This window comes from Pistacia vera, unplaced genomic scaffold (genome assembly GCF_008641045.1).
Source record: "Pistacia vera cultivar Batoury unplaced genomic scaffold, PisVer_v2 Contig40, whole genome shotgun sequence".
Lineage (NCBI taxonomy): Eukaryota > Viridiplantae > Streptophyta > Magnoliopsida > Sapindales > Anacardiaceae > Pistacia > Pistacia vera.
The window spans coordinates 2,514,242-2,528,774 of NW_022196224.1; the positions used below are offsets into that span (position 1 = coordinate 2,514,242).

General features: G+C 34.0%; 2 protein-coding genes and 1 non-coding gene across 3 annotated transcripts; 1 reads left to right on the forward strand and 2 right to left on the reverse strand.

Moving 5' to 3' along the window:
* The first annotated feature begins 5,018 nt into the window (after positions 1 to 5,018).
* Positions 5,019 to 5,942, forward strand: LOC116141740 (protein MKS1). The gene has a single exon (XM_031427226.1). The coding sequence runs from the start codon at positions 5,105 to 5,107 to the stop codon at positions 5,669 to 5,671; it is 567 nt and encodes a 188-aa protein (XP_031283086.1). The 5' UTR covers positions 5,019 to 5,104; the 3' UTR covers positions 5,672 to 5,942.
* Positions 5,943 to 7,098: 1,156 nt separating this feature from the next.
* On the reverse strand, positions 7,099 to 12,006 carry LOC116141717 (uridylate kinase). Its single transcript, XM_031427201.1, has 7 exons — positions 11,688 to 12,006; positions 9,758 to 9,905; positions 9,620 to 9,673; positions 9,004 to 9,095; positions 8,089 to 8,315; positions 7,686 to 7,862; positions 7,099 to 7,587 (listed from the first exon to the last, which is right to left on the reverse strand). Exons 1-7 carry the CDS (start codon positions 11,915 to 11,917, stop codon positions 7,478 to 7,480), a joined length of 1,038 nt encoding a protein of 345 aa, XP_031283061.1. The 5' UTR covers positions 11,918 to 12,006; the 3' UTR covers positions 7,099 to 7,477.
* A 1,313-nt stretch (positions 12,007 to 13,319) lies between these two features.
* Positions 13,320 to 13,391, reverse strand: TRNAD-GUC. Its single transcript has one exon. It is a non-coding gene; the product is annotated as a tRNA-Asp (tRNA).
* Positions 13,392 to 14,533: the final 1,142 nt, after the last annotated feature.

A 14,533-nucleotide genomic window follows, 5' to 3' on the forward strand; every position in this document is an offset into this window, starting at 1 on the left:
GTTTCTAGTATTACAAGCAATGTGTGTGACATTGTTTTTATGAAAAACGTATTTAGAATACAGGTTTTTAAATTCCTACACGGCACGTCTCGGCCGCCCGAGTCTCATAGGTGCGCCCAGGGCTTATGGGGTAAGGAGGGTCGTGTCAGGTTCAACCACCATTTTCATTCTTTCGGCATGCTTAGAAACATTTTATGTGGTTAGGTGAAGTCTTAATAATGTTGATGGACTCTAGAACCTAGTTGAGAAATGCTTGAAGCGAAATTCTAGGAATAGACATTATTGAGGAAATGATTTAGGCATTTTTTTTTTCGAAATGTTTGAGCCTGTCCGGCCGACCATGAATAATTTTTTTTCCTAGTCACCCATTCGAGTCTTCTAAGCTCATCACTACCCTATTCTTCTTGTGCAACCAAAAATACCTTTCACCCTAAACACATTTCACACCCTTTAAGAGAATTATGGACCTAATGTAGGACACAAAAGAGCTTTGAGAGTTGTGTGAGAATTTGATGAACCAAAATCATAAGTTTGGGGGTCGCAAAAAGGGCAAGAAGAAGGGGTAATTGACCTCAATAAATTGATGTTGTTTTTAAAAAAAAAAAAAAATAGAAATTTGAGAGTTTCAATTCAGAATCAAAATTAAGAAATGCATTTGTTTGAGGGTTATAAAATGGTTGACACGTTGATTGCTGGTTAAGAAAGAAAGCGGAGATTGATGTAGCTCCTAGTGTTTGTATTAGGAAAACCGAGTTTTCTTACTTTGTTATTCTATCCTTTTCCTTGGAACCCACTAACCGAGCCTAATGTTACAAGCTTGCAAAGATCTTTTGATCCTTAGTGATGTCTAGTCCACATTAGTGGAGAGTAGTTCGATACTTAAGCTTATGGAGTCTACCACCATTTGATAAACTTTGCATTTCTGCATAAAATAATCCGAGAAGTCGAAAGGTGGACTGAAGTGGGGATCACCTGCTCAGGAGGCCGATAGAGAAAGATAGTTAATCAACTTATAACTTCTTGGAGTGTTAAGCATTTTCTCGTAATAATGTTTCAACAACTTTTGAGACTTACATCAATTCTAGGCATATCTTTGTGTTTGATTTTGATTTCAAATTTTCATTTTCAATTTTGTTGTCTTTTTATGTTGGTTAGTTGTTATTCTTTAGTCGAGTCTTATGCCTGATGCTCGAGGACAAGCATACCTTAAGTTTGGGGGTATTTGATAATCCTAGGATTATACTGTTTTATTTATGCTTTTTGGTTGGATTTTGGATACTTCTTCTTAAGTTTGTGCTTGAATTGCTACTTAGTTTCATATATTTCACGTTTCAGGCCAAAACGTGCAATTAGAGCAAAACTAAGCAGAATTGAGTTTCTGGACCCAGAATCAAGTGAATTTCAGGATTCGGGAAAGTTCTGATGCGGATTCGAAGCATTATGAAGCTTGTTCCTATTAGAGATCACTAAGATTGAAGATTCAAGCAAGGAAGCAAGTGGAGGGCAGTTTCGTAATTTCAAAAAAGTTCGTCACGACGAAGTCTGTAATTTTTCAATTATTAAAACTATGCGTTTTAATTGTATTGGAGGAGTCTTAGGGTTTTGGGGTTGACTATATAAGTGGGACTTGTTTATTTTAAAAGGGGGTTTGACACTTTTTTGGAAAGGGAGGAGAAAAATTGGAGATTGGAAGCCTTTGGGTTCATCAAATAGGGAAGATTTTATTCTCTTTTTGTTTTTCCAGTATGTTGAACTTTGTTTCTATAGTTTTTCTTTTGATTTGCTTTATTTTTAGTATGAACTAACTCACTTTGGGTTAGGGTTTTGATGTAATTGGGATTTTAATGTCTAATCTATAAATTGATGTTGCTTTTACATTCTATTGCTTGGATTATGTGTTTACTCTTGTTCTAATTGCAACCAATTATTGAGCATGATGAGACTGAGAAGTGATTCATGTATTAGCCTCTTAGGGTATATACCATTGATTGATTAAACGCTAGAGATAAGTTCGGAGATCCATGAAATCAATTTAGGATTCCACTTAGCTTAACAGACTTGGAACTATTAACCTTCATTTTGTGGGTGCGGAAGCTTAATAGGGATAAGTAGGAAAATATAGCCTGAGAATGTATGTTTTACAACTTAGGGTGTCCCATTTATAATCCTTGCATGTGAACTTAGAAGCAACAGAAATCGTAGATTAAACCAGAAAATCCTAGTGAAGTCAAAACCCTAACCGCTTTGTCTTAATTGATATTTTTCTTGAATTGATTTTGCCTTCATTAGTTAGCTTTTAAATTACGTTGTGGATTTTGTTTTAAACTTCAGCTTGATTGTCTCCCGCAAATCCAAACATTGTTTGTTTGCTCCAACTTGATACGGATTAGGAAAATTAGTACTTGACACGCAATTCTCGTGGGAACGATACTCTATTCATCACATTATTACTTTTTGCGACTAGTGCACTTGCTACACTTTGCATGTTGTGAAAAAACACATCAATTTCCTTCAGGATGTACTCAGCATCCTCATGATCAACACATCACAAGAGCGGGGAGTTATAGCCTCACTTATGCAACTTGTCGTTAATAAGCGTATATCGAGCTAATTTTGCTCGAAGGATCTTAGCTTCCTTTCTTCCTTCAGGCACTGTCCCATCTTTCAGGTACGCGGTTATTGAATCTATCCAACTATACCTTTGCCCTGTTACCAAAACTTATTCTTGTGATGCGAGGATGCTTAGACATGGGAGGAATTTGACAAGGATAGAATCAGTTGTTTCTTTGCTCATCGCTAAAGCCAGGCTAGCTAAGGCATCGGCCACTGAATTCTACTCCCTCGGGATCTACAGGACTGAAAAACTCTTGAAATGCTCAAGCTCAATTTTTACTTACCGGAGATAGGATGTCATTATGTCCTCTTTGGCTTGATATTCTATGGAGATTTGGTGGACCACGAGCTAGAAGTCACCGTATATCTTAATTGACTCTGCCCCTATTTCTTTGGTAAGGCGAATCCCCGTGAGCATAGCCTCATATTCTGCCTCATTGTTTGAGGCAGTAAGCCCAAATCTAACTACAGCTTGGATTGGGTTCCCTTCAGGACCTTCAAGCAGGAGCCCGACTCCCACCCTCTTCTTAGGTGATCAATTCACTGAAATTGCTTGTTTTTTGCTAGAAATATTGAAAGTAGGCGGAGGCCCTCCTTCTAGTGTCAAAATGCTGATGCAAGATTTACACTAATTAGAGTGATTTGATTGACCTTGGTGGAACCGGAACCAATTTGTGCGTGATTAATTAAAATCAGCAATGTAATGAATTTAAATGCAGAGAAAGTAAAGAAACACAAAGGATTTTTAAAGTGGTTCGGCAAGTTTGAATCTTGAGCCTACATCCACTGTATTTCTTATTGCTTAGAGAGCTTAGAAGAAATATTATAATAACTAAAACAATTTGCTAACCCTTCTCCCATCATTTGGGGGGTGGGGGGGTGGTGGTTTATATACAAGTTTCTTACAAAGAAAAGAGCTTAATTAAATGAATTACAATCAAAATGAAAGTGCAACTCTGATATTCTTGTGATTAAGCACTAAGATCACGCTATCATTACTGTTAATCTAATCTCTTCTTAAATATCTAGGATCAAAGCTTATATGTGATCTGCTCTAACAACTATCAGGATTAGTCGCGACTAGCTTATGTTGGGTCAAGCTGTATCTCGATGAGCTTATGCTAGGTCGGACAAATATTGAGCCGGGCTGATTTCGAGTCGAACTACATCCTCAAGAAATTCCGACTTCTTCGAGCTTAATTGAAAAATCACACACAACAGTATACAAAAGTTTATGAACAAAATTTATAAAAATTTAATTGTTCAATATGAAAATAAGGGTGGTTTTGTTAGTTTTACGTGTTAACATATTGGGAAAAAAAAATTTACAATTAAAAGCCACCTCCCTTGGTTTTAATCAATTAATAGAGTTGAAACATTGATCCCCTAAGGTTTAATATCATATCAAAATCCTCCTGTGATGTCTAAAATAAAATAAAAAGCATCTCTTCTGTTAGTAAATCATTAGTGAGTTGTTAGAACTTAAACTATCATAAGTTGATAAATATTTATCAAATTGTCTTCCTACCGTTTATTTTAACACCTAAAACTTCACAATAAGGGGATTTTTGTTATTTTAAAAACCTCAAAAAGATTTTATTATTTAATCAAACCTTACGGAAATTAATGTCATTAACTTAATTAACGAGAAAATGTGACTGATTTCCTCAAATTATCATTTTGCCTTTAAATCAACATAATTACACACTAACCCCTAATGCAACTCTTGTTACACATAACTCTGGTGAACTTACAAATAGCTCATTCAACGAAAACTTTACAATATTAAAGACCTCAGTACACATCAACCTATGATTATAAGCCATATTATATATGTCCTTGTATAGGGTTCAAATTCGATCAAGATTGTACCTTCGACAAACAAATGTAATGGAAATCGGCTAGTGTTGGCGACAATAATAATATATGATCATCGAGAAGATAAAATGTAAGACCAACATGTTGGTTTTAAGAGTTTTTTTTTTTTTCCTTAGGAACAAAAAAAACGAATCTCTTAAAAGACGAGATAACACTTTTTAATAAAATTTTATCATAAATTGGTTAGGCCTAGTGGAAATAACCCTTTTTTTTTTTTTTTTAATTTCTAGAGGGTTTAACTAGGTTTCTAGTATTACAAGCAATGTGTGTGACATTATACGACATAAAATTTCACCCAAGATTGTACACTGAATCACTGATAAATAGAAAGCTTAATATAAATTAACCATATCGTATATTCTATAGCCACGTGTCAACGTCCCTTACTAAGATTTTTCATCTAATTTTGGCATCTAAATTTAATTTTTTTTTTTTTTTTTTTGAAAGTATACATATGTAATTTTAATGGTCTTCCCAAAAACACCTCCAAGTCCAAGTCAAAGGTCCACCACAGGCAGTCTCTCAACTACAACACCAATGACCAAACTCTCACAAAACTATTCATTTTCTCAACACCAAAAACTTTTTATTATTATTCATTCATTTCTCCTCCATGAACGACCCATCACACCATGCTCCTCCTCAGCCCCCCTCCGACGCCAAGAAGCCCCCGTCACCCATCCAGGGCCCACGTCCTCCGCCTCTCAGCATCAACAAAAACTCTCACAAAATCAAGAAACCACCCAAGCCACCCCTCCCTCAGCAGCCCATCATAATCTACTCGGTCTCTCCCAAGATCATCAACGTCGCCGTTTCCGACTTCATGACCACCGTCCAACGCCTCACGGGGGTCTCCTCCGACGACTTCTGCACCGGAGGAGATGTGTCCCCCGCTGCCAGGCTGGCTTCCACTGAGAAAGTGATAAGTCCAAAGGAGAAGGCTTTGAGTGTAGAGGCTTCTGAAGAGATGGTAGAGGAAGGGATTGATGTGGGTCAGATTCCAGGGATACTTTCGCCGTCGATGCTGCCGCCGCTGATCCCAGAACGGTACTTTTCTCCGGCGGGTGACCCGTATTCGTTTCCTTCGTTCTTGGCGAGCCCCGGGTCGGGGTTGTTTCCAGGTTCTATGGGCTCTCCCATTTTTTCACCTGAAATTTTTGGTCAAATTTGGAATTTTTAGCTTTTCTTTTTCAATTTTGGTTAATTTTAATTTTTTTTTTTTTTATGTTAGATTTGGAAATTTTTGCTAGATTTTGTTGCGTTAGATTTATATTTTTCTTTTTCCTTTTTGTAATTATAGTTGAGATGTTGTAATTGTAAAGAGAGGGAAGAGGTCGATTAGATTTGTGATTAAACAAGATTAGTGGAGGCTAATTCTCTAATTAGCAAAATAATTAGAGATGTTTTTGTAATTAATTAATTATGTTATTCTATTTTGTTTACATTATTTATTGGGGTAGTTCCAAAATTAATTCTTTTGTGGACCATGGCTAATTAGATACAAATTTTTATAATTTGGCATAAAAAAAAAATTAATAATTTCTTGTTTAGAAATCATTAAAATAAAATCATATATTAGCATGATGGAATTCATTAGATATGCATTCTTTCAATTTATATATTTATGAATAAATTATTTCATATTATTTAAGATAAAATAAATAATTATTTTATTCTGAATCAAATGATTAAAATCCGTTCCACCTAGCTGGCATGGTCAAAGATTCAAAGTCGCGTAGCCCCTTCAGGCTTCATCCACAGTAAAAGGAACACAAACAGGTTATTTTCTTCTTCTTTTTTAATATTACATCATAAAAACATCCTAAAATTCTCATTTAAAAAAGTAAGTTATTTTATTTGACATTAAAATATTATTTATTAAATCATCATTTCGTTAATATCTCAAAATGACGGAAATTCCGACTGTATATATATATATATATATAAATATAAATATAGTCCGATTTAAATATTTTTGCGACGTTTTAAACATGTATTATCTTTAGCCAATGCCACCAAACATGGGTTAGATTTGTGAGAACATTTTTCGTGCACTCTCTTACAATACAAACCAATAAGAGTATGTCACGTCAATGCACAAGTAGAAAATTATTAATGCACAAGGGTCAGGATATATCATATGAAAAAAATCTTAAATTATTCAATGAATTTTGAATGACAGAAATCCAGCAATTCGAATTCCAACCATGTGCTATGTAAATCTTCAGCATTTGAAATGTCAAGGATTCACAGACAAAATATGCACATCACCACATGTAAAATGGTTTAACAGCTAGCTTTCATAGCCTAAATTATTGGTCAATTTAAGTTTGTTAGGCAATATAAGTCCTCATCTGCGGCTAGTTTCATTTTGAACCATTCATCATATTATCTATTGCACCATGACCCACCTTGGTTTAGCTAAATAGAACAAAGAATCAACAAGAAGAAGAAGATCTAGATACCTCCCAAACAATTTAAACAATTTTGCAGCTGCTGGTTTCTGGGTCGTTTTCTGCCTGTAAAGTACTGTAAAATCAAACAATTTCATGAACAAAATGATTGTATTCAAATAAGAATCACCTGCCAAAGTCGTGTCGATTGAAGTTGAAGTTGCGGATACAGATTTCTTGCAAAAATATTACAAACGGCAATATAAACATTATAGTAAAAATGAAAAACAATAATAACAGTAACAGTAACAGTAATGATAAACAGAGTCAGAACCAGTTTTTTTAATCACATCGAATTGAAACGAATGAACTTATAACTATTGTGCTACAAAAACTCTCGGCAGTTCCGTGGTTCTGCATCAACAAATTATGTACAAAATCACATTATAATTGCATTACCTAGTCAACTGGGATCATGGTGTATCGATTGTTTTTAAGGTATTAACTCTTACTCTAGGCCACTGTAATCACCCAAACACACTTTTGCTTCAGTAATAAATGACCTTCAAATCAAAAAGCAATGACATTCTGGCTCATGTCCTTGCCACTGTTGAATTCCATGTCCCACAAATCAATGTACCAACCTTCTCTCCCTTTATTGCTTTTGAGATGTTGCCTGCTTGGCTTAGGTTGAAGACAACAACTGCAACAAGGAAACAAGCTCAGAGCAATAAGTGTCATTTCTATTTGGTTATGAAATAGACAACCAACATTTACTAATAACAGATCATCCAGACTTACCGGGAATGTTATTTTCTTGGCACAAAGTAATGGCAGTCATGTCCATTACTGAAAGATCTTTAGAAGTCACCTCGTGGTATGTTAGAGTATCAAGAAGTCGAGCATTTGGGTTATGCCTGGGATCATCCTCATACACCCCATCAACATTTGTAGCTTTCAGAACCACCTCTGCATTAACTGGATCAACAATTGAATTTTGACATTAAATTCTTGAAATAATGAAATTACCTTTGTGCTGAGAAATCATTTGGTGTTAAGAGACAGATACAAAATCCAGCAGTAACTCAGGATTAATTTGTGATCAAGTTCATAAGGTCCCTAGTGTCAAGATGCCTTGCAGTACTTTTGTCCTTGATTATAATATTACCCTCAAGTTTCAATATGCCAAAATATCAAGACTTACTTTCTGCACAGCGAAGGGCTGCAGCGGTGTCTGTGGTGAAGAATGGGTTCCCGGTTCCAGCTGCAAAAATCACAACTCTTCCTTTCTCCAAATGTCTCACAGCTCTTCGACGTATATATGGTTCTGCAACCTCAGACATGCGAAATGCCGTCTGTACCCTGGTGGGAATTCCAATACTCTCCATTGTTGCTTGAAGAAATATAGCATTCATGACTGTAGCCAACATCCTATGAAATTCAATAGAGACTAAGGCAAGTTAATTGACAAGATGCAACTTGAGTAAGACTCTCATCCTTGAATAAAATTTCATTTGCCGTCTAGAGATGAAACTAAACACCCATATGTTTAATGAAACAGAAAAAGGTTCGGCATAACAGGTTTGTCTCATAGTACTAAACATTAGAGATTATAAATGCGATCTCAGAAAGTAGGAAAGCCATAAAGAATTGTATAGAGCAGATCCAAGCAGCAACAAGGGGTCATCATGCAAGACTTCAACTAGTCTTTTTTTTTTTTTTTTTTTTTTTAAATACCTACAAATCTATTGACCTTCCATACTTGTTCAACAAGTTCTAAACTAAGAAGTACTTCCAGCCATAAAACTTCAACTAATGCTGTTCATCTACAGTGACACAGTTCTTCCATCCTCAAAACTGTAAGTGGCTTTGACAGATCCATACATAAAAAGCTCAATTACCATATTACCTAAACCCCACTTCAGATTTTCATCCAAGTAAGGGTGGCACAGGCACTTATGATTATCTTTTCATTAAAGGGATCAATTCCAAGTTAATTTGCAAGAAATGAAAACAGTTCAAAATGGAAATTAAACTTCAGTCGTTCTTTGTTTAACTAAAGAAATACCTTTCTAGGTTAAACAAATATGCATTCAGTGAATCCAGATTAAAAAATTACCCAATATAATCTGCAGATGAGCGATCAAGACCACTACATCCTGCCCAAGAGGATCCACGGAAGATGTTTCCCCCACCAACCACAATTGCAACCTGAAACATTTTCCAAAAAATGTTTTAGACACAATGCACTGAAAGCTGACAATTTAACTACCAATATTGGAGTTCACAACCTATTAGAGGCAAACTCCCAAGCTATAAATAATAAAAAGAATAGAAAATGGGAAGCTGCTACCCAAATCATTCAAACAAATAATTGACTGCTCCAAACAGTTCAAGAACAAAAACTTATGCTTCTTTACTACATAACATCACAAGCTTCCCTTGCCCAAATAGTTAAACAGTTGTATCAATATTCTACAATTTCTATCTGTATAAAACTCAAATTAAATTGCACTACTCAAAGTAACATACTCTAAAGCGAAAAACAACTCATTGAGCTTATGATTACATTATAGTTCAAGAAAAAATCAGTACTATGACATGAAATTGAAAATATAAGAACTGGCAATGTTTCTAAACTAAATAAAAGAAAACTGTCTAGATACCCACTAACTTACAAGGAAAAAAGAATAAATTAAAAAAAATATATTGTCAAGCAAATAAATCTAAAGTACCTCAATGCCAAGACGAGTCACTGATGCAACCTCTCTGGCAATGGCCATCGTAATCTATATTTAAAGACAAATTAGAGCCTTCAAAAACCATAAGAAGAAAGAGGACAGAAATCCACAAAGTAACATAACAAATTCAACCTTTGGGTCAATATTTTGGGTATGATCTCCCGCAAGTGCTTCTCCGCTCACTTTAAGCAACACCCTTTGCCATTTAAAGGATGACTTAGACATGCCAGCTTCATTGAATGTCACTCCAAATGGAGACATAGATGACATTTGAGGCTGCCTGTTAAAAACAATGAAGTTAACAAAGTTGATAACCCAGGACTAATGTTTAAATTCCAAAAGTTTAAAAAAAAAAAAAAGAAACAGGTGAAATTCCTTATCTGAGTTTGTAATACACTGACTTCAAATTACACTCACAATCAGGGTATCATAAAAAAGAAGAATCACCAAATACCTTCACAACAGAACAACTACAATAAGAAAAATCAATAATTTTAATGCATTACCCTGAGTCCAAAAGAATATGGAAGACAAAGTTTGAACAACAAAAAATCACCCACAGGAGAATGACCTAACAATTTGTTTAACAAAGGACATTCTATACAACAAGATGTTCATATTATGTAAATGTAATATATCGTATATATTAAAAAAATAAAAAAACAATCATTCCATCCAAGAGCAAGCACAACTATTGGAAAGACTCCCTATCTTCCAAGCCTCTCTTTTTTTTGGGTAAAGCCAGAAATTGTATAGAAGAAAGGGAGAAAATACTTTGGATGTACAGCAACTATTAACTAGTTCTGGTTAATCTCAGACAGCACCTAATATTATAATCCGCTACAAAAATTGAAATAATGAAGAACATGGAAGTTAACTGAAGGTGTATGATTAATTTTTTTTTTTTTTTTAAATTATTAAAATTTCATCAAAGCCAACTGAAGCCAAGATTCCCAAAAACATAAAACCTTCATTCTGAGCGCCTTGACCAGTAATAACATCCACAAATCGCAAATACTAAAAGAACCACTTAAATTAGTCCACTACCTTCACATAACTAACTCAAAAGTCACTAAAGTTTATAAAGCATTAAATTAGTAAGACCTTTAATGTTAAGTACAGTCTTCCTCATGGAAAATAATATCCTAATCGAAAGTGCAAATATCCCCTGCATTACAGCTTCTTTGCACAGAAAACTTCTTTCTTCGACTTCCAACTCAATTTGATCCTCATTGAATCCAACCTTTTTTCACTAAGAAGTATTATCATTAATCTAATAACTGTAGTACAGAGCTTTTGAACTCTAGATATCATAAAAAAAAATATATTGGACCCAATTATAGATGGCTGACAGACTATTATGCATATTTAAAGTTCATTGATCCAATTTTCCAAGAACCTTATGAAGATTAAATCATTTGCCCTCCTATCACAACCCAATACAAGCTTAAAAAACCCAATAATCATAAAGAATTTATTTATTTCAATGGCCTGCAACAAGTAGAACAATAATTATATCAAAAGATTTGCATTTACCTCCTCTTGTTTAAGTGCAACACTTGTTTTTTAAACTTCTCATCATCCCAATTTCCAACAAAAACATAATAGAGTAGCTTTAGTGTTCTCACTTCAGCTCAATCACAATATCTTTCACTAGCCTCAATAGATTTTCTCCACTTATTTTTCTCTCTGTTTCATCAAAGCCAGCTGAAGCTAAGATTCCCAAAAATCTAAAACCTTCAGTCTTAGAACTACGATAACAAACTTAACTTAATCAACTATCTTAGCATAAAACAAAACTCGAAAAGCCACTAATGTTCACAAAATCAATTCCCATGTTCTTCTCTGCAAGTCTTTTCCATCAACAAAACTTCATCAAAGTAAAACATAAAGCAAAACCAGTAACACCTAACATCAAAAGCTATCTCAAAATCAAAACCCCGCGTCATAAAATTCACACAGACATTTTCACAAACACCAAACATGCATATAGCATTACAAGCCACAGACTTAAAAAATTAAATATAAAAAAAAAAAAAACACACAAACACACACACTTTACCTCATATTTATGGGTTTCTGAGAGGAACCCATTTCAGAAGAGGAGCAACAGTTGATCAACAACCGTCCATTTGAGGTTCCATGATTATGACTATAATGATTATGATTATGATGAGGATTAGTCCTCAAAAAAGTAACTTGATGGGTGCTGAAACAACCCAAAGAAGAAGATAACGAAAAGGAAAACAAGTTGAATGAAGAAGAAGAGATGAAGGGTGTTGAAATTGCCATTAGCAAACTCAAAAAACACTCAAAGTTTGTAACTTTGCAAATGCTGCCGCCAAAAATATGCAAGTTTTGTGCTGGTTTGGTTTTGTGTTCTCTTGGATAATGTTTTTTTTTTTTTTTTTTTTAATGAGAAAATGACCTTTTTTATTTTTATTTTTTGTAAAAATATATCATGCTCAAATTACTAGAAAAATATCTACATGGTCCCTCCTTTTCAAATTTTTTTCTTTTTTATTTCCAGAATTTTAGTACGAAAATTTAATTGAAAAAAAAAAAGAATTAGAGCTCTTTTTATGGTAAACCCCGATTATTTAACCTTTTTTGTAAAGTCATTGTTTTCTAAAATATAATCCTTAACTCTCGTGTGTTTAGTATTTTTTTGTAGTGAGTATTCGCTAATTTCATAAATGTCATCAATTTAACCTTCAAATTTATCAATAATTTCATCTATTTAATCTCTATAAAATGTATTAACTTCTCAATATTGTTGATAGATTTTAGGTGTTAGATTTGATTGAATTGGATGAATAGTAAAAATAACAATCAGTCAAAAACTCAAATATAGGGGTTAGAGTCATCTTTTCAAAACTAGCAGGGCAATGCAAATACACATGGGTTAGAAGGTATTTTCAAAACTAAGGGGGCTCACTAAAATGCTAAACACAGTTTAATATATATATATATATATAATTGAATAGAATTTATAAGAAATTAATAACATTTTAAAATCCGTACCTTCAAAAACATAACCAAACTCATATCAAAATGTTATTTATAATTTTACTGTCCTTTATTGTTTTTCTTTTTCTTCATAAATAATTTTGTAAATTAAAAAAAATTGCATTTTATTATTCTTAAAAGTGTTAAATGACAACTATACCCTTATACTATTTAATTTTATCCAATTATAGTATTTCGTTAAAGACGGTAATGACTTTTTCGGATTTCACTAGACTAAAGTGACACTTTCTTCAAACCTCAAGAATAAAAATGTTATTAACTGGTACATAAAATGATGATATAATAAATGATATGTCAATGTCGCGTAAAGTAACAAATCATTTAAGATATAAAATTCGGGATAATTTTTCGAAAGTGGTATTATTTACTCTCACTAATATTAAAGGAATGTGAATCATACCATTGCTATTATAAATTTGTAGGCATCAAACGGTAAACCCAATTTTAGGATGGAGTTTTTGTGTTTAGTTAAAATGTATAATTAAATTAGAGCTCTGCACTCTAAAGTAGCATGATGTGTGGCTGTCTATGCAACACAATAAAACCATAAGAACCACAGAATAAATCCCCTTCCTTCAAATAACTGTGGGCTTGGGCTTTCCATGGGCCTTTGGCTTTTAAATGATTGGGCCTTTTGATTTAAAATTTTAAAAATTAAATTAAACGCCGCTGCCGGGGATCGAACCCGGGTCACCCGCGTGACAGGCGGGAATACTCACCACTATACTACCACGACTTCTTAATAAGTATGATATAACATTAAGTATTCATATCTTAAATGAAATTCACTAGATTATTTTCTACACACCCCTTAACAGATAATGAAATATACTACGCACCCAAAATTTATGTATATTTAACGATCTATATAATTTTTAATTTTTAAAATAATTATTTACTGATAAAATTTTATTAGTTTTAGGTATATCATTATATCATTTATATGGTAGATTTTGTTCTTATTTAGAGATTATAAATTTATAATAAAATGTTATTAACAATATATCCAAACATTTGACATCCTAAACGAAAATTATAATAGATTTATGTTAGGAGATCCCAAAGCGGAAAAAATACATTCGAGATTAATAAGGTGAGAATACAATCGCACTATAAAAAGAGACACAATATTTACCAATGTTTTAAAACCCAGCCTTTGATGATTTTGGAGGATTATCGGTGAACAATTAACGATTGGAATGTTGGGGCTTTTGAAGAGAAAGTGTCAGTGAATGCAATGGTGGTGACAGAGTTGATTTCCGGTGAATAAATCGACCGAAAATCTAACAAAACTGGTAGTGGCAACAACTGGCGATTGGCGAGGCTAATAGGGGTGGGGTGGGGTGGGTTTTGGTTGGGAGGAAAAGGGGAGAGATTTATGGGTGATGGGGAGGGTTGTCGATGCCGACGTCAATGAGATCTGGCCTGGAATGCTGACGTTGGCGTCGGTGAGATCTGGCTGAAACCGATCATATTTCGGCCAGATCTTGGGTATATTTTAAGGGGAATGGGCTCAAGGGACAATTGGGGTTGCATCTGGGGTGTCGCCACCGCCAACTAGTCGTCGGCCGATTTGTATTTGGGGTATATTTGCTAAATTTCAAACCTATATGGACTTAACAAATTTTTAGGGGTGTTTTTGTTGAATTTTAGAAGTTTTTGTCAACCGGTCAACCTGGGATCCGACAACTTTGCCAGGTTTCACCCCAGGTTGAGTTTTAAAACATTGATACTTATGTGATTCGGCATAACCTGCTTATATTCATGGATGAGAGAAATTCGTTATAGTTTATGAACACAATATACAAGAGTACACAACACCATAAACCTAATAAATAAAACAAAGCAGAAACAATCATATTTTCTAACCACACTCAA

Bases quoted from the DNA above. Each gene is read 5' to 3' on its own strand.
- LOC116141717 (XM_031427201.1), bottom strand. From the start codon at position 11,917: ATGGCAATTTCAACACCCTTCATCTCTTCTTCTTCATTCAACTTGTTT. The intron at 9,906-11,687 runs GTAAAGTGTGTG...TGTTTTTAACAG, and splicing joins CAGAAACCCATAAATATGAG to GCAGCCTCAAATGTCATCTA. The intron at 9,096-9,619 runs GTACTTTAGATT...AAAATGTTTCAG, and splicing joins TGACTCGTCTTGGCATTGAG to GTTGCAATTGTGGTTGGTGG.
- LOC116141740 (XM_031427226.1), top strand. From the start codon at position 5,105: ATGAACGACCCATCACACCATGCTCCTCCTCAGCCCCCCTCCGACGCC.